Here is an 18,088-nt window from a genome sequence, read left to right as displayed (position 1 = left end):
TGGAATCTCAAGGGTAGTTTTTCACCCAATAGGATCCACGGAGACAAACTTGCTCCCTTCGAAACTTCTAGGGTCAGCCAGGGAGAGTGGGAGAGGCCAAGGAGTATCATCAGCTTCCATATGTGGGGTCCTCAAGGCTGGGATGAGGACCTCTCTCCCTCTCTCCCTCCCTCTCTCCCTCCCTCCCTCTTCTCCGCTGGGTTCAGACACCATGGTTACAATGATCATTCCAAATCACTTCCAGCCCAGAGCTCTCCCTGAACCCCGGGCGCTCCGTGCAGATATCTCACAGGTTCCTCGATTTTAACAGTAGGATGGAAGCCAGGCGTGGTGGCGCACGCTTGTAATCCCCGCGTCTTGGGAGGCTGAGACAGGAGGACTGCACAGGTTCGAAGCCAGCCTCAGCTGCTTAGTGAGGCTTTCGGCAACTTAGCGAGACCCTGTTTCCAAATAAAATATAAAAAAGGTCTGGGAGTATAGCCCACAGGTAGAAAGCCTCTGGGTTCCACCCCCAGTACCACCAATAAATAAATAAATAAATAAATAAATAAATAAATAAATAAATACAGTAGGATGGAAGCCCGTGCCCCGCCCCACCCCTCAGCTTTGCCTGGGCGGTATAAACGCTCCGCCGTCCACGCGGTCACTCAGATGATGCCCCAGGAGACATCTTCGCCTCCTCCTTGTCCCTCATCCTCCTTGCCCAGTCCACCGGCAGGTGCGGCCCGTCTAGAAGCAGAGGCTTCTGGGGTGGTCTCCCCTCTCCACCGCACAGGCCAGTCAAGTCCCCAGCCCCTTACACGTGGACGGTTGCAAAAGCCATGTTTGTTTCTGCTCTTGTGTCCCCTCAATACAGGCCTCCCAAATTGCTGAAGGAATTTTGTTGAAAAGGATATTTTTCCTTAATTTACTGCCAAGACCAGGCGTCCCACACTCACGTCCCGGGCACCGCCTCACCTGCTCCAGCTTCCACAGGAACTTGACGGGGCGGGCGCTCTCCAGCAGGGGCCAGTAGAGGAAGGCGATCCTGCAGCCGTGGACGGTCAGCGAGTAGTGAGAGAAGCCGTCCTCTGAGGGGACAGGACGGGACAGGGGTCAAGCTCGCCCAGGCAAGAACACCTTCAAAAGACTTTCTTTCTTTCTTTCTTTCTTTCTTTCTTTCTTTCTTTCTTCCTTTCTCTTTTTTTTTCTTTTTCTTTTCTTTTTTTATTCTTTTTTTTTTGTGGTACTGGGGAACCCAGGAGCATTCTACCTTCAAGCTACACCCCCAGCCCTATTTTTTATTCTTTATTTTGAAACAGGGTCTCACTGAGTTGCAGAGGGCCTCGCTAAGTAGCTGAGGCTGTCCACGAACCGCAATCCTCCGGTCTCAGCCTCCCAAGTGCTGAAATTACAATGTTGCACCACTACGCTCAGCTAAAAGATTTCCTTCCTTCCTTCCTTCCTTCCTTCCTTCCTTCCTTTTTTTCCTCTCTCTTTTTCTCTCTTTCTCTCTCTCTGCTTCCTTCTACCTTCCTTCCTTCATTCCTTTCTCTTTTTGTGGTACTGGGGATTGAATCCAGGGGCATTTTGCCTTCAAGCTACACCTCAACTGTATTTTATTTTTTTTTTTTTTAAACAGAGCCTCGCCAGATTGCTGAGACTGGCCTTGAATCTGCCATCCTACTCTCTCAGCCTCCCAAGTACTGGGATTACAGGCTTGCACCACCATGCCCGGCTCAGAGGCTGGATCCTCTTAATCCTCTCTCCTGTACTCTCCAGTTTACACGCACACATGTACGCATACACACACACTCTAAGTGATAACAGGGCTTCTCCATCACTGCTTGGCTGAAGAGGGACACTGGCCCACCAGCTCCCAGCCAGCTCTCCACCAGCCCTTTGGGGCCTCCATACATCATGGGTGAAACCCTTTCAAGTCAAGACAAAGACAGAGAAGTGACTGGAAATAAAAGACAGGTGGAGGCTACGCCTCCCTGGAGCGGAGCAGTCGAGGGGAGAGGGGGACTTGGAGCCAATGAGCCCTTAGAGGAGAAGGATGGTGGACACAGAGCCAGCTGCCCCCTCGACCCGGCGCCCTGAGCACAGCTCACCATTCTGGACCGTGTTACACACGATGGTCTCCTCTTCCTTCTTGCCCTTGTTGGGAGTGACGCCATGCTTCATCCAGAAGGACAGGGTGAAGTGGTCGCTGAGGCTGTCCTGGGAGCCAGTGCTCAGCCCGGCCGGGCCGCCCAGGGGCACCTGCACGGCTTGCGTGCCGTTGAACCAGTAGATGAGGCTGCTGTCCTGGCTGTAGTGTACCGAGAGCCCCGCCGTCCAGTTGGCGTTGGGGCCCGGCATGGGCAACAGATCCACCTCCCCGGTGGCAGCACCTGCGGGAGCCCCAGAGGCACAGGAGTCACAGGAGCAACGGGTGAGGGAGGCGGGAAAGTGTGACTGCCAGGGACCACCTGCTACAGCCAGGCTCCCCATCTCATGGACCACCTCCTACAGCCAGGCTCCCCATCTCATGGACCACCTCCTACAGCCAGGCTCCCCATCTCATGGACCACCTGCTATAGCCAGGCTCCCCATCTCATGAACCACCTGCTACAGCCAGGCTCCCCATCTCATGGACCACCTCCTACAGCCAGGCTCCCCATCTCATGAACCACCTCCTACAGGCTCCCCATCTCATGGACCACCTGCTACAGCCAGGCTCCCTATCTCATGGCCCTCCAGAGAGAAGACAGGGGCAGACCTCTCTTCTTGGAATGTCACCCCAGTTAACGCATTTTCCAAACCGTGTGTGTGTGTGTGTGTGTGTGTGTGTGTGTGTGTGTGTGTGTTGCTGGAGATTGAACCCAGGGGCATTCTACCTCCAAGCTACACCCCTAGCTCTGTGTGTGTGTGTGTGTGGTGTGTGTGTGTGTGTGTGTGTGTGTGTGTGTGTGTGTGTTGAAACAGTGTCTCCCTAGGTTGCTGAGAGTCCCTTTACATTGCTGAGGCTGTCCTTGAACCAGCAAACTTTCTGTCTGGGGTTGCAGGTACGTGCCACCACACCTGGCTCAACTATGATCTTTTTTTTTTTTTTTTTCTATTTGTGGTACTGGGGATAGAAGCCAGGGGCTTTCTACCTCCAGGCTACATTCCCAGACCTATTTTATACTTTATTTGGAAACAGGGTCTCACTAAGTTGCTGAGAGCCTAAGTAGCTGAGGCTGGCTTTGAACCTACACGTTCCTCCTGTCTCAGCCTCCCGAGCGCAGGGATTACAAGCGTGCGCCACCACGCCCCGCTCAACTATGATCTTTGACAGAGACTTATGTACCTGCCCTTGGGTCCACCAGAGCCCACCACCCTGTGGATGCCTGCACATGTGGCCAGCCACAGGAGACTCAAGGCGGATCCCCAGAAAAGGGGCATGAAGGAGCGGGGAGGTGGGGAAGGGACAGGACGGGGCAGGCTGGGGCGAGGCGCGCGCACCACACAGCTTCCGCAGCGCGCGCTCTGAGTAATTGTCTCTGTCGCAGCCCTTGGCCACGTGGCTGGTCTGCAGCTCTATGGTGGCCTGAATGTTCCAGAGTGGCTCATCACAGGTCTCCAGGCGGATACCAGGGAAGAGAGCCAGGCTCCCAGCGCCTGGTGCGTACTCGATCCTCTTGTTCCAGCCTAATTGGAGCGACAGAGAGGGCATCGGAGAGAGAGGAGAGGTTAAGGCAGCCTTCTCCTCTCAGTTGCCTCCTGCTGTGTCTTCTGACAGCGAGGGTCTCCCGTGCAAGCAGCCTGGCCAGGGTAGAAGCCAGCCTGCAGCTAGCTCTCCCCCTCCCCACCCCGGCTGCCCCCCCCAGATGGTCAGAAGGAGAAGGAGACCAACCGAGGGGAGAGGGCGGAGCGTCTCACCTTGCCAGCTGGGCTTGCAGGTGGGCTTCACCTGGATCTCCACCTCAGCATCGTCCGCCGCCCGCTTCTTCCCGCAGTCATAGGCCGTCACCGTGAACTTGTAGAGCTTCTCGCCGCTGTACTGCAGCTTCTCCGTGTTCTCGATGTTTCCTGCGGCGGGAGCGAGGGAGGGCACGGGGGTCAGGCACGTGAACGCCCAGGAAGGCCAGAGGAAGACAAAGGAAGCCAAGATGGCGGCAGGTGCATCCATCGGCGGGAAGTGGGGAAAAGGGGCCCCAAAGGGGAAAGCTCCACCTCTGGGAAGGAGGACCACCAGAAGGGCTGGGGGCGGATGAGAGCACAGCCCCGGGTGGTCCTGAGAGATACAGGTGGCCAGGGCAGCTGGGCACAGGGGAGACTCACCGTCATTGTCGATGAGGAAGGGGGTGTTGGGCGTGAGGATCTCGTAGTAGCAGATCTGGCTGTACTGGGGGGAGCAGTCCCCGTCGACGGCCTCCACCCGCAGGATGCGATCGTACAGCTTGCCCTCCGTCACCGAGGCCCGGTACAGCCTCTCCACAAACACGGGTGCAAACTCGTTCACGTCGTTGACTCGCACGTGCACGGTCGCCCTGTGTGCACCAGGATGGGAGCCCGGATGAGGAAGTGTTAGCCAGCTTCCTACACTGAGCAGGGCATCCCCAGAGATCCAGACGGGCAGCCAGGGCAGGAGGGAGCTGCTTCTCCCTGAGAATGCCCATCTGCACCCAAAGTCACACCAGAGACAGCAACGCAGGGCAGGGGCCCGGGGAAGGCTGGCCGGTGCAAGGGATGCAGAATACGCCTCCGGGACACCGGGAACCAGTTCTTCAGATCCAACAGAACAACCAAGATACAGAGTAAAAGGCAAAATAAAACCAGCCATAAAACTAGCGCCGTGGTGCATGCCTGCAATCCCAGCTACTCAGGCGGCTGAGGCAGGAAGATCACAGGTTCAAGGCCAGCCTAAGCAACTTAGCGAGACTCTGTCTTAAACATTTTTTAAAGGGCTGGGAATACACTTTAGCAGTAGAGTATTGCCTAGTTTGTGTGAGGCCCTGGTTCAATCCCCAGTGGTGTGTGTGCACACATGCACACTCACATAAGAAGAGAAGTAAACTGGTATGGTGGCACATGCCTGTAATGCCAGTAGGTGAGACAGGAAGATCGCAGGTTCAAGGTTCCTCCTGCAACTTAGGTCCTGAGCAACTTAGTGAGACCTTGTTTCAAAACAAAACAAACAAACAAACAAAAATAGGACTGGAGGTATAGCTTGGAGGTAGAATGGTCCCCCAGTTCAATCCCCAGTAAGTACCCTAGCCAAGATCTGGGCTCCCAGGGCCCAGAGGCAAAGGTCCTGTCTACGAATGGGAAACTGAGTCACAAAGAGCAGTTTATTTCTTTTTTTTTTTTTGTGGGTCTGGGGATGGCACCCAGAGGGATTTGACCTCTGAGCTACACCCTCTGCCCTGTTTTATTCTTTATTTTGAAACAGGGTCTCACTAAGTTGCAGAGGGCCTCACTAAGTAGCTGAGGCTGCCCGCGAACCGAGATCCTCCTGTCTCAGCCTCCCGAATGCTGGGATTCCAAGCGTGCGCCACCACGCCCGGCTAGAGCAGTTTATTTGTAATGCCTCTTAGTGCCCAGGAATCCTGTCGGCATTTCTATTCTCAAATGAGAAGATAGCTAGAAACAGATATAGGTGTCCCAGACCCCAGCCTTGTTCAGGCTAGAACCATCCCGCCCCCTGGGCTGTCTCTGTATGTTAGTACCATGTGCATCCTGCACTGCGAAGAGACCAGAGGGGCAGCTGGGAGGGATCCAGGTGTGTGCCAAATGTCCTCCTCCTCAGTGCCCTCCAGTGTACCGAGCCCTTGACCACGTGGCAAGCACTGTGCTGTGTGTGTGTGTGTGTGTGTGTGTGTGTGTGCACGCGCATGCACTCTGCGTGTTTTGGGGCGGGGGGCTCTGGAGGTGGAACCCAGGGGCACTCTGCCACTGAGCTGCTTCCCCAGCCCTTTGCTCTAAGTTGCCCAGGCTGGCCTCCAACTTCTGGTCCTCCTGCCTCAGCCGCCCAAGTAGCACGTAGCTAGGATCACAAGGCGGGTACCACTAGGGTCATCTGATGCTGTTCTCTACCCAGCTCCATCCTTGAATCTGCACACCCACTTGTCCATTTTGCAGATAAAGAAAAGCAGGTCCCCAGAGGCTAAATTGTCCAAGCCCGTAGGAGGCAAAACCAGAATCACATCCCACTAAACTCTACTGCAGGCTGTCAGCTCGATGGAAGGTTTCTACGCCCTATGAACAAGGTGGTGGGGGGAGCTGGAAAGTCAAAGGGGCACGGAGACAGGGCGAGGACCCCACCGCGCCCGGGAGGCGGGGCAGGACTTCCTTACTTGTGGGACTTCTTGGTGTTGGCCCCGTCGGGACCCTCGCCACAGTCGTAAGCCTGGATGGTAAAGGTGTGCTCCTTCTGTGCCTCGCAGTCCACCGGCTCCTTGGCCCGGATCAGCCCTTCCCCTGTCGCCTTGTCCAGGATCACAGCCTCAAATGGGACCCCAGACCCATGGATCCGGAAGCCGCAGATCTCCCCTGGCCGAGGGGGAGGAGGAAGACAGAGTGAGGCTCCTGCACCTCCTGGGCCTCCCCAGCCCAGCGTCCATGGTCAGGCCTACAACGCCAACACCTGCTCCCCAGCAGCAGCCTTTGGGAGCCACCACCGAGGTCCAGCACAATCAGACCACGTTTAACCCCTGCCTGCCTGAGTCCCACTCCACCTTCACTCAATCTCCTGCTCCTGGGTCGCGCCCTCCTCCCTCACCCAGCTTCTCTTTGCTCCCAGGATCTCCCCTCCCATCCTTGAGCTCTGTACCCCCCTTTCCTCTGCCCTCCCCCGCCCTGCCAGCCCAACCCCAATTACCTGCATAGCGGAGGGGGGCATCCTTATCCAAGGCAAAAAGTGGGGGGTTCAGCAGGACCGTGTTGTCATTCTCCATGACGATGCCCTGGTACTCCGCCTCGATCCATGGCTTGTGCTTGTTAGCTGCTTCCCCCAGGGACCAGAGAGAGAGCACCTGTGAGTGGACCTCAACCCCGTCCACCCAGACACCCCAACCCCGGCACCCGAGCCCTTCCTGCAGACAAGAATCAGCTGTAGAAGGTGTCAGAGGGTCCGTGGGAGGTCATAGCCTCCTACCATGCAGGAGAGAACGTTTCCACAGCAACCACCTATCCTAAGAGGAAGAGGACCACTGTCTCCCCTGGGAGCCACAGTTATGGGTAGAGAATCTCCTTTAGGGACTTGTCATGTTTGGGGAAATGGAGGCTGGGAAGCAATGGGGAGCCCCAAGAAAAGCCGGGAAAAGAGAAGGGGTACATTCAAGGCAGAGTTAAAAGGTCTAGAGTAAAAGGTCTAGACGTTTCCTCGGATCAGGATCATCCATCTTCCTCCCACACCTGGTTTCACTCCTGATCCACACTCCTCCCAGCCAGGCCCCCACCTCAGGCCACTCTCCCGGGGGCAGAGGGAGAGGAGAGAGGGAAGCAGAGATGATATATAGGACAGAGGGAGGGGGCAGAACACAGCAGAGGAGTCGATGCCAAGAGTGGACCCAGCAGAGCCAACATCCTAAGGGATTATTGAGCTGGCCTAGAAACATGGCAAATCCCCTCCCTGCTTCCAACCCCCACACCCAGGAGATTGCAGGCACACCAGCGCATGTCTGTGTCCTCTGTGAGACTGACAAACTCCCTCTTCTTGGACCCCACCTTTTTTTTTTTTTTTTTTTTTTTTTTTTTTTTGCCAGGCTGGGGTCAAACCCAGGGTCCTGTGCATGCCAGGCAAGCACTCTATCACGGAGCTACACCCCCAGCCCAGGCCCCACTTTTTATACAGACTCATGACTTAGTCCTAATTCCTATCTACCCCACCCCCTCTTCCTTTCAGCCACCATCCAATTCAGGATGCGGGACTGGAGGCTCATCTCCCCGTCTCCCACCACTCTGTTAGGTCATGTTTCTTTCCTGGGATAAGTCTCCGACTCCACTCACCTGGTGTGGGGCTGTGCGGAAATCGTGTTCTCTTCCCCATGTCTCCCCAAGCCCCCAAGCCCAGCCTCCACTGCTTGCTCTAACCCGATCACGACAACACCCAGGCTCCTGATGGCACATCAGCCGGCCAGGCGTGGGGGTAGACAGCCATCCAAGGGAAACTGAGTCACCCAAGGGACCCTCACCCCCAGTATCTCAGGAGAAGAAAAAGAAAAAAAAAACCCTGATTTCCATTCTCTCCTCCAACCACACCCCAACAGGCTTCCTGATATCTGAATCTCTGCCCCTTTCCTGCTGATAGCCACCATCACCCCATTCCTAATGGCTGGGGAGAACGCCACAAGATGGTGCGCTGGAGGCCACACACCACACAGGAAGCAGCAGGAGGCTCTGGAGCCAGGCTGAGGTCCCAGGGAAGGAGGATGGAGCCCACCCAGCAAGGAGGGCTGGGCACCCGCTCCACAGCTCAGCCCTGCACCCTCCAATCCCCCTCCTCCTCCTTCTCCTGGTCCCCAGCCTCTGTCTCCCATCTCCTCTTCTTGGCATCTCACTCCTGGGCTACCTGGCCCTCCCTCCCCCTTTCTCACCTTCCTCCTTCCCCTCCTCCACCCTTTCCCCTCCCCTCCCCACCCCATCTCCCTCTCCTTCTGGCCCCCCTCCTCGCCACTCACTCAGCACCCCCACACACCCACTTCTGCCTTTCCTGCTCCCTCCCTCCCTTCCACCTACCAGAGCCCTCTCCTGGCCCCCGCCCCTCCCTCTCCTTCCCTCGACAGCCTCTCCCAGCTGAATTTATCTGCTGTCTGCCAGAGAGGACAGCTCTGGTAACCCACAGCCCCGGCCCTTGCGGGCGCCAGGGTAGGATGCAGGGAACACGCAGAAACAGACGTGCTCCGAATCGCTGAGCTGCAGCGCACAGTTTCTCCCCCAAATGGGATGGAGCAGAAGCAGAGAGGGCTGCCACACACCCCGGAGACAACACGCACCGAGGAGGGCTGGATTAGGGCTCCCGGGGGGTGGGGGCAGGTCTCTCTGAAACCCCAGATAGTTCCCAGCAGGGAGAAATTGCCAGAGAGGGGAGACAGACCCTCAGAGGGGAATTGGGTACCAGCTGGGAGCAGGATGACTGGCGAGAGAAACACTTGTGTAGAGATGGGCAGGGAGGGGGACGCGCCCTGGGGAGCCAGGGACCCGAGAAAAATGGGTAAGAACTGGGCGGGGGGGGGGGGATGGTCAGGGAGGCAGGGCCACCTGTCAGGTGCCTGAAGGCCTCTGCCTCCTTCCCACCCCCACGCCACAGTGCTGTGCCTGCCACCCGCATCCAGAGCCCCCATCCACCGCACTCACCTTTGTTCCCAGAGCTGAGGGGAAGCAGGGAGGCCAGCAGGAGCGGCAGCAGCCCCAGCGGGGTCATGGCGCTGCAGGGCTGTCCCCAGAGAGCAGCCGGGAGCCTGCTAATGCCACGGTGCGGAGGGATGCAGGGCTCTCTCCACGGGGCCGAGGCGGCGAGCAGGGATGGACAGGAGCCTGCCGCCCGCGCTAGTCCATAGAGCAGCCCCGCAGACCCCAGCCTGGGGGGCAGAGACGGGGCTTGCGGTGGTTGTTCGCTCCCCAGCCTCAGCGTGTCTCTCTCGCTCTCGCTGGCTCCCACCCCATCCCCGCTACTGCAGAATGACGTCAGCACAGCCTGGCACGGATTGATGGGGCCGCTGGCCAATCGGGCGCCGGGGGCCCCCAGGTGCTGCAGGGGGTGGGAGGGGACCAATGGGACCCGGGAGCAGGGGCAGGAGAATGTGTTAGAGCATTTTCCCCTGACTGCAATTTGGGGGAGCCGAGGAACTGCGGGGGCCGGGGAGGAAGCTGGGAAGCCAGAGAGGGGGTGGGAGAGGAGAGGGGCATTGGGAGAAGGAAGATGCTAGAAGCCCCGGGGTGGGGAAGGGAGACGTCAATGAAGGTCTGAGGGATGCCAAGAGGGGCAGGACCCACGTCACCCCGCCTCCAATTCTGCATTAACCTCTTTTTTACAGCCGGTTCCGTCAGCAAGTCCCCGCTGCGTGTGCTTGTGGGAACTGCGAAGTAAAACCTTCCATCCGAATGTGAGAAATCCTAGCATCTCAGGTCCCAGTACTCCCGATTCTCCTGCCCAGGTTGGGACCCCTCAACAGCAGCTTTTCTAATTGCCACCCACCACCACCACCCCCTCCTGGTCTCCCTCCTCCCCAAATTTCCCACCTTAAACCACAGCCCCGTAGATGTTTGTTTTATGGGGATGGGGATTGAACCCTGGGGAATTCTACCTCTGAGCTACACCCTCAGCTCTTTATTTATTTGTGTCGTTTTCTTTTGAAACGGGATCTTACTTGATTGCTGAGATCCTCTCTAAATTGCTGAAGCTGGTGTCGAACTTGTCATTCTCCAAGTCTCAGTCTTCCAAGTACTGGGCTTACAAACATGCACCACCAGACCTGCCCAGTAGACTCGGAAACCAAGGAATTTGAGAAGAGAGAGAGAGAGATGAGCAGTTGGGGGTGAAACATATAACAACTTAGGTGCCCCCCTCTTCTCCATGGAAACACACCTGGTCATTATGGTCTGCCCAAGGGCTGGGGGTGATGGTGTCATGGACAACACAGGAACAGGAAATCCTGGGTCCTAAGTTAAAGACTACAAGATTCTCCAGAAAAAGCCAACCAAATTCCTCCCTCGCCTTACGCTGGAGACCTTGAACTCGGTACCCTCAAGCTGCGGATGCCCAGTTTCTCTGCCTCCTTCTATTTGTTTGTTTGTTTGTTTGTTTGTTTGTCCTGAGGATGGAACCCAGGTGCATTCTACCTCTGAGCTACACCCTCAGTCCTATTTTATTTTTTTAACAAGGTCTCACTGAGTTGCAGAGGGCCTAAGTTGCTGAGGCTGGCTGCAAACCTGTGATCCTCCTGTCTCAGCTTCCCAAGTACTGGGATTACAGGAGTGTGCCACCATGACATTTTTTAATTGGTGTGTGTGTGTGTGTGTGTGTGTGTGTGTGTGTGTGTGTGTTACCAGAGATTGAACCCAAGGGCATTCTATCTCTGCGCTACATCCCCAGCCCTATTTTTTTTTTCTTTGAAACAGTCTCACTCCATTGTGGAGGGCCTCACTAAGTAGCTACGGCTGGTCACGAACCTGTGATCCTCCTGTCTCAGCCTCCCAAGTACTGGGATTACAGGTGAGCGCCACCATGCCAGTTTCTCTGCCTTCTTTCTTTCTTTTTTTTTTTTTTTTTTTTTTTCGGTACTGGGAATGGAACCCGTGGACATTGAACATCCAAGCTACACCCTCAACCCTGTTTTTTAATCTTATTTTATTTTTCAAACAAAGTCTCACTGTTCTGGGACCTGCAGGAGCTATGGGGCTGGGACTGTCTTCTACCTCCTCCCTTCACAGCTTTCAATAGCCCCGAGTCCCAGGGTCTCAGGATATCCCTGGAATCCCCCGTGGCCTGCCCAACCACAAACGCCTCTTGGGGAGTCTGCCCCCCTTGGTGCTCTGGAAGGTTCTCGAGCCTTCCAGAAATGGGACGGCAGCCAACACTGACCTTTGGAAAGGGAGCTGGGGAGGAAGCCCCAAATCCTGCTCCGGGTTCCTTCCTCAGGAAAAGCCGAGGTCAGACTCAACCGTGCCAAGTCCCTGCCTGTCCTACAGGCTGCGCACACCAGCCCCAAACTCATCACGGGGGAGGGAGGGACTCTTATTGCAACAGGGCCCTGGGCCCTATAAAAGCCCCGGTCAGCAGCCTTCCCGAGCTCCTGTCTCTGCACATGTGGAGGACAGATACCGCCGAGCACATCAGCCCACACTACCTGGTCACCTCTCTCCTGTATTCTCCTGAAATCTCCACGTCCATCAGAGCCAACCAGACGATGGCTCCCAACCTCACCGGCTACTACCGCTTTGTCTCCCAGGAGAACTTGGAGGAATACCTGCAGGCCCTAAGTAATGACCTCGCTCGCGCTGCCCGGCCCCTGGTGTTCCCTTCCTCTGGGTGCCACTGAGAAGGAGGATTCAGGCAGCCCACTTGGGACTGATTTCCAAGTCGGGGTGGGGGGCAAATCTCCAGCTCCCGGCGCAGCCCTGAGGGGCAGGCTGGGGACGGGGAGCACCTGGCTGGCTGCCCAGCCCTTGCTGAGACTCCCCCCACCCCCAGACATCAACGTGGCCCTGCGGAAGATAGTGATGCTGCTGAAGCCGGACAAGGAGATTGACCACCGGGGCGATCACATGATAGTGAAGACGCTCAGCCCCTTCCGCAACTACGTCATGGAATTCCAGGTGGGAACGGAGTTTGAGGAAGACCTGAGGATTGTGGACGGGAGGAAATGCCAGGTACGAGGCCGAAAGGGGAGAGGGGAAACCGGCAGGTGGCCCCAAGAACCGGGGCCAAAACATAGTGGCCTCTTCCCAACCAGAGCAGGGGGTGCGGTTACCAAAGCAGGCATGGGGTCCCCAGGACACCAATCCCTCCGGGATTAATAGACTCAGTGCTCCCCCTTCCTCCATTCCTTTATATATCTTCCCTGACCCCTCTTATCTTTAGCCAAAAAGATCAGGCCACCCTCAGGCCAATAAGCAAACATTTGCTTGACCTCTGGCCTGTGACCTTGTGGGTCATCCCTGAGGTCTTGAGTTCTTATTTTTAAATCCTCCTCTCCCGAATTTTTTTTTTTTTTTTTTTTTTTTTTTTTTTTTTGTACTGGGGATGGAACCCAGGGGCATTCTACCACTGATCTACACCCCCAGCCCTATTTTTTATTCTTTATTTTGAAACAGGGTCTCACTGAGTTGCAGAAGGTCTCACTAAGTAGCTGAAGCTGTCCTCAAACCACGATCCTCCTATCTCAGCCTCCCGAATGCTGGGATTACAAGCGTACGCCACCACATCCGGCTTCTTGTTGTTGTTAGCGTTCTACTTCTTTCTGGGTCCTTCTAGGTCCCCTTTGCAGACAATCGTCTCCTTATTAACCCTGTAAGCTGCCCCCCACCCAGCATTTTGTTCTTGATCTTTACGCTTGTCCGTACACCATCTCTAGGCTAAACGGTCCGCGCAGGCGCCCTCTGCAGCATCCAGACACCACCCTTGACCTTCCCCGCCAGCCACAGCCATCCTCTGAGCTCCAGGGTGATTGCTCACTGCCTGCAAAACATTTCCATTTGCGAGCCCCAAGGTCAAGCTAGAATTATCCTCTTTCTACCTATTTCACTTATATATTTACTGTCTCTGTTGATGGCAGTAGCCTGCCAGACCAGGCATGTGAATGTTTGCTTATCTCTGTGACCCCAACACACACACACTCACATCACAAAGTCTTTATGCACTGGGCATGGTGGCGCACTCTTGCGATCCCAGTGCTTGAGAGACTGAGACAAAGGATCACAGGTTTGCAGCCAGCCTCAGCTACTTAGGCCCTCTGCAACCTCTGGGCTATACTCCCAGACCTTTTTTTATATATTTTATTTGGAAACAGGGTCTCGCTAAGTTGCCAAAAGCCTCGCTCAGAAGTAGAATGTCCCTGGGTTCCATCCCCAATACCTCAAAAAAATAAAAACAAAAAGGACTGGGGTAGCCAGATGTGGTGGTAAAGACTTGTAATCTCAGTACTTGAGAGGCGTAAACAGGAGTATTGCAGGTTTGAGGCCAGCCTGGGGAACTTAGTGAGATCCTATTTCCAAGTAAAAAATATCTGGGATATAGTTCAGAGATTGAATATCCCTGAATTCAGTCCCCAGCACCACATACACACAGGTTTGGGGTTGTAGTTTAGAGGTATCACCTCACTGGATTCAATCCCCAGCCCTATACAAATGTATAACTTTTCTGTACTATCCAATAGAGTAGCTAATAATTACATATGGCTAATGACCACATGGCATGTAACTAATCTAAATATATATGTACTGTGAGTGTAAAATACATGCTAGATTCTAAAACAATACCCTGCCAGTTGGGCTTGGTGACACGCACCTGTAATCCCAGTACTTGAGAAGATAGGAGGATCACAGGTTCAAAACCAGACTCAGCAATGTAGTGATCTTCCCAGTAACCTAGCAAGACTCCATTTCAAAAATAAATAAACAGTGGAGCGTGGTAGTACATGCTTATAATCCCAGTACTTGGAAGGCTGAGACAGGAGGATGGCAGATTTGAGGACAGTCTCAGCAAGTAGTAAGACTCCCATCAAACTAGGGAGACAACCCTGTTTCACAATCAAAATAAAAAATCGGGCTGGTCTGTACCTCAGAAGTAAAATGCCCCCGGGTTCAATCCCTAGTACCATAAATAAATAAATAAATAAATAAATAAATAAATAAATAAATAAATAAACAATAGATGTCAACCACTAAGCCAAGCATGGGAAGGAGGGACGGGGAGAGAATGGGGTGGGGATCGGGTGGGGGCTGACTGGGCGATGTGTGCATGTATGTCTACAAAAGTTTGTAACCCACTAAGATGTATGAATACAGTGCACCAATAAAAAATAAAAATAAAAATAAACAAACAAAAAGGGCTTGGGGTGTAGCTCAGAGGTAGAATGTCCCTGGGTTCAATCCTGAGTACCACAAAAAACAGAACAAAAAGAGCAATGCCCTGCAAAATGTAAGACATCTCAGAAATGTTTATACTGATCACATGCTGATATTATAGTATCTTGAATATTTTAGCTTAAATAAAATATGTTATTAAAATTACGTTCATCCAGGCATGGTAGTGTGTGTCTGAGAAGGATCCTGCTTCAAAATCAAATTAAAAGGCTGGGGATATAGCCCAGTGGTAGAGAGTTTGCCTAGCGTGGACGAGGCCATAAATTTAATTCCCAGTACTACAAAATATAACTTAGTGAAGTTTATGGGTTTCTTTTTTTGTGTGTGTGTGGTACTGGGGATGGAACCCAGGGGCATTCTACCTCCAAGCTACACCTCCGGCCCTATTTTTTATTCTTTATTTTTTAGAAACAGGGTCTCACTGAGTTGCGAAGGGCCTCACTAAGTAGGAGCTGAGGCTGTCTTCAAACCGCGATCCTCCTGTCTCAGCCTCCCAAATGCTGGGATTCCAAGCGTGTGTCACCACACTCAGCCTACAGGTTTCCTTTGACTTACTAGTTGGGCTCCCAGAAACGGTCTGCAAATGTGGCGTTTATGACCCATTTTATTTCCGTGGCACATTGCTCTTCTGAATGTCTCTCATCCGTTCCGTCCTCTCTTTTCTCTCTCTGTCTCTCTCTGTCTCTGTCTCTGTCTCTCTCTCTCTCTCTTTCTTTCTCTCTTTAGTGGTGCTAGGGATTGAACCCAGGCGCATTCTATCTCTGAGCTACAACTCCAGCCCTATTTTATTATTTTGAAACAGGGTCTCCCTAAATTGTGGAGGGACTCAAAAATTACTGAGGCTGCCCACGAACCGCAATCCTCCTGTCTCAGCCCCCCAAGTACTGAGATTATGCACGTGTGCCACCACATCTGGCTCAAAAGTGTTATTTTAACACTTTCAGGGAGAGAGGACAAAGTAACATCCCCCCAAAGGGGGGCTCCCAGGAAGAAAGTGACTGGAAGCCTTTGGAGAAGGGGCTTTTAAACCTTCTTGAGGTTTTCTATCTGTTCTTTTTATGATTGGTCAGAATTGGGTTTGGGAAGCCGGGCGTGGTGGCACACACTTATGATCTCAGCATTTGGGAGGCCGAGACAGGAGGATCACGGTTCATGGACTGGCTCAGCTACTTAGTGAGGTACTTTGCAACTCAGTGAGACCTTGTTTCCAAATAAAGAATAAAAAATAGGGCTGGGAAGCTGGGAGTGGTGGTGCACGCTTGTAATCCCAGCACTTGGGAGGCTGAGACCGGAGAATCATGGTTCACGGACAGCCTCAGCTACTTAGTGAGGCCATTTGCAACTCAGTGAGACCCTGTTTCAAAATAAAGAATAAATGTAATCCCCGCGCTTGGGAGGCAGAGACAGGAGGATGGCGTAGGTTCGAAGCCAGCCGCGCACACTGGCTTAGGAGACCCTGTTTCCAAATAAATAAAAAAAGTAAAAATAGGTCTGGGAGTGTAGCCCGGAGGTAGAAGGGCTTCCAGGAACCCCAGTACCACCACCAAAGAAAGAAAGAAAGAAAGAAAGAAAGAAAGAAAGAAAGAATAAAAAATAGGTCTGGAAGTGTAGCCCGGCGGTAGAAGGGCTTCCAGGAACCCCAGTACCACCACCAAAAAAAGAAAGAAAGAAAGAAAGAAAGAAAGAAAGAAAGAAAGAAAGAAAGAAAGAAAGAAAGAATAAAAAATAGGGCTGGGGGTGTAGTTCGGAGGTAGAATGCCCCTGGCTTCCATCCCCAGTACCAAAAAAAAAAAAAGAGAGAGAAGAAAGTGTCTGGGGAGCACCCAGACAATCTCTCTTCTGTCTCAAAAAGATGAACCAGAGGTCTCCAGAGGCCAAAGTCTCCTTTCCTCATCACCCCCGACCCCCAATTTCACTGATATCCTGCTCCTCCCGGACTCTCCTCCAGAGGTCGCTGTAGACAATAGTCCCCCTTAGCCGTGGGGATGGGAGTCCTGCTGAATCAGAGAATCTGCCTCTGCGTGAAGAGGCTAGAAAAGACAGGGTGAGTGGAGAAACATTTAGAGCATCCACACCCCCATCTTCCTTTCATCTTGCCTTCCCTGTAGACCATAGTCACCTGGGAAGAGGAGCAGCTGGTGTGTGTGCAGAAAGGGGAGGTCCCCAACCGGGGCTGGAGACACTGGCTGGAGGGAGAGGAGTTACATCTGGTAAGTGGGGCCACAGATGGGACGGTCTGGGAGAGGGACCTCCAGCTGGGATGCACCCTGACTCTCCCACCTCACTCCCACCCCCCCCCCCTTCAAGAAATGGCCAAGGAAGAGAAACAAAGGCACTTCGAAGAGTAAGGAGAGGAGGCCGGATATGGTGCAGCCACTCGGAATCCCAGTACTTGGGAGGCAGAGACAGGAGGATCGCAGGTTCATGGCCAACCTCAGCTACTTAGGCCCTCTTCAACTTTGTGAGACCATGCTTCAAAATTAAGAATAAAAAATAGAACTGGGGGTGTCATTCAGAGGTAGAACGCCCCTGGGTTCAGTCCACAGTTCCAAATAAATAAAAACCTGGCTACAGATCCGATGAATGCCCATAAATCACAACTGAAGAGGGATAGAAACTGAGAAACTGCCTCACACCGCCCTACCCTAAAAAAAAAACATCCTCCTTCCTCTGGGGTGAAAAGTTGAGGGTTTGGAACAAAGGCACAATCCTCAGACATCAGAAGCTCTAGCAGCTGTATCCCCGGGATTAAGTGGAGGTCAAGTCAGGGCCTCTGAGATGGGAGCCTGGTCTCTGATTATTCTTCTCTGTCCCCAGGAACTGACGGCCAGGGACGCGGTATGCAAGCAGGTCTTCAGGAAGGTCAGATAGCCCGAGAGGAGCTGGGGGCCCAGACAGTGCCGGCCCAGCCCCAACCCTCTGCAAGCCCAGACTGCGCCAGGCCAGCGGCCCTGTTGGGGACACTTACCCTCCCCCCCCCCCCCGTTAATCTGTAACCCTCGGCCCCCAGCCAAAGTCCGTTTTTTGTCACACTCCACTGCGATAGCAACCCCACTTCCAGGCCAAGGTCTGGCTTCCCTGAGGACAGAAAGAGGCGACCGGGAAAGTGCCCCAGAGAATAACCAATTGCTGTTCATTCTCTCTCTCGTCTCTCTCTGTCTCTCTCTTCTCTCTCTCTCTTCTATCTATCTATCATCTATCTATCTATCTATCTATCTATCTATCTATCTATCTGGTTCTTTCTGGCCTCTGTATTTTCCTTCTATGAAAGAGCTGAGCTTTGAGCACTTGAAGGTTATAAAAATTCCCTCCTGGTGGATCTTTTGGAAAACTGTGACTGGGTTCAAGAGTTTAAGTGGAATCTACTGGTAGAGCCTTTTGTTGTTGCTGCTGGTGTTCGTTTCTTACCCTAAAAGCAAGCTTTGAGCCAGGCGTGGTGGCGCACACTTGTAATCCCAGTACTTGGGAGGCTGAGACAGGAGGATCCAGGTTCGCAGCCAGCCTCAGCTACTTAGTCTCACTACAACTTAGTGAGACCTTGTTTCAAAATAAAGAA

The 18,088-nt window shown here is 53.6% G+C and overlaps 2 protein-coding genes across 2 annotated transcripts in view; one reads left to right on the top strand and one right to left on the bottom strand.

Moving 5' to 3' along the window:
- Positions 1 to 9,370, bottom strand: part of CLSTN3 (calsyntenin 3) — a gene marked incomplete at both ends in the record, with an annotated part of 34,956 nt that extends 25,586 nt beyond the window's left edge. Inside the window, 8 exons of the mRNA XM_080705967.1 lie at positions 958 to 1,070; positions 2,094 to 2,375; positions 3,469 to 3,654; positions 3,886 to 4,035; positions 4,288 to 4,496; positions 6,303 to 6,498; positions 6,827 to 6,949; positions 9,304 to 9,370. Of these exons, the coding sequence (XP_080562093.1) occupies positions 958 to 1,070; positions 2,094 to 2,375; positions 3,469 to 3,654; positions 3,886 to 4,035; positions 4,288 to 4,496; positions 6,303 to 6,498; positions 6,827 to 6,949; positions 9,304 to 9,370 (1,326 nt within the window). The remainder of the gene's footprint in view (positions 1 to 957; positions 1,071 to 2,093; positions 2,376 to 3,468; positions 3,655 to 3,885; positions 4,036 to 4,287; positions 4,497 to 6,302; positions 6,499 to 6,826; positions 6,950 to 9,303) is intronic.
- A 2,485-nt stretch (positions 9,371 to 11,855) lies between these two features.
- RBP5 (retinol binding protein 5) lies at positions 11,856 to 17,403 on the top strand (the record flags this gene model as incomplete). The annotated part of the gene is made up of 4 exons (XM_080705272.1): positions 11,856 to 11,928; positions 12,140 to 12,318; positions 16,641 to 16,742; positions 17,350 to 17,403. The coding sequence occupies 4 exons, from the start codon at positions 11,856 to 11,858 to the stop codon at positions 17,401 to 17,403; spliced, it is 408 nt and encodes a 135-aa protein (XP_080561398.1).
- Positions 17,404 to 18,088: the final 685 nt, after the last annotated feature.

Source organism: Muscardinus avellanarius, assembly GCF_963383645.1.
Source record: "Muscardinus avellanarius genome assembly, chromosome: 11".
In the NCBI taxonomy this organism is placed as follows: Eukaryota; Metazoa; Chordata; class Mammalia; order Rodentia; family Gliridae; genus Muscardinus; species Muscardinus avellanarius.
The sequence above is the reverse complement of the archived record's forward strand: the minus strand, read 5'-3'. Positions and strand labels throughout refer to the sequence as shown.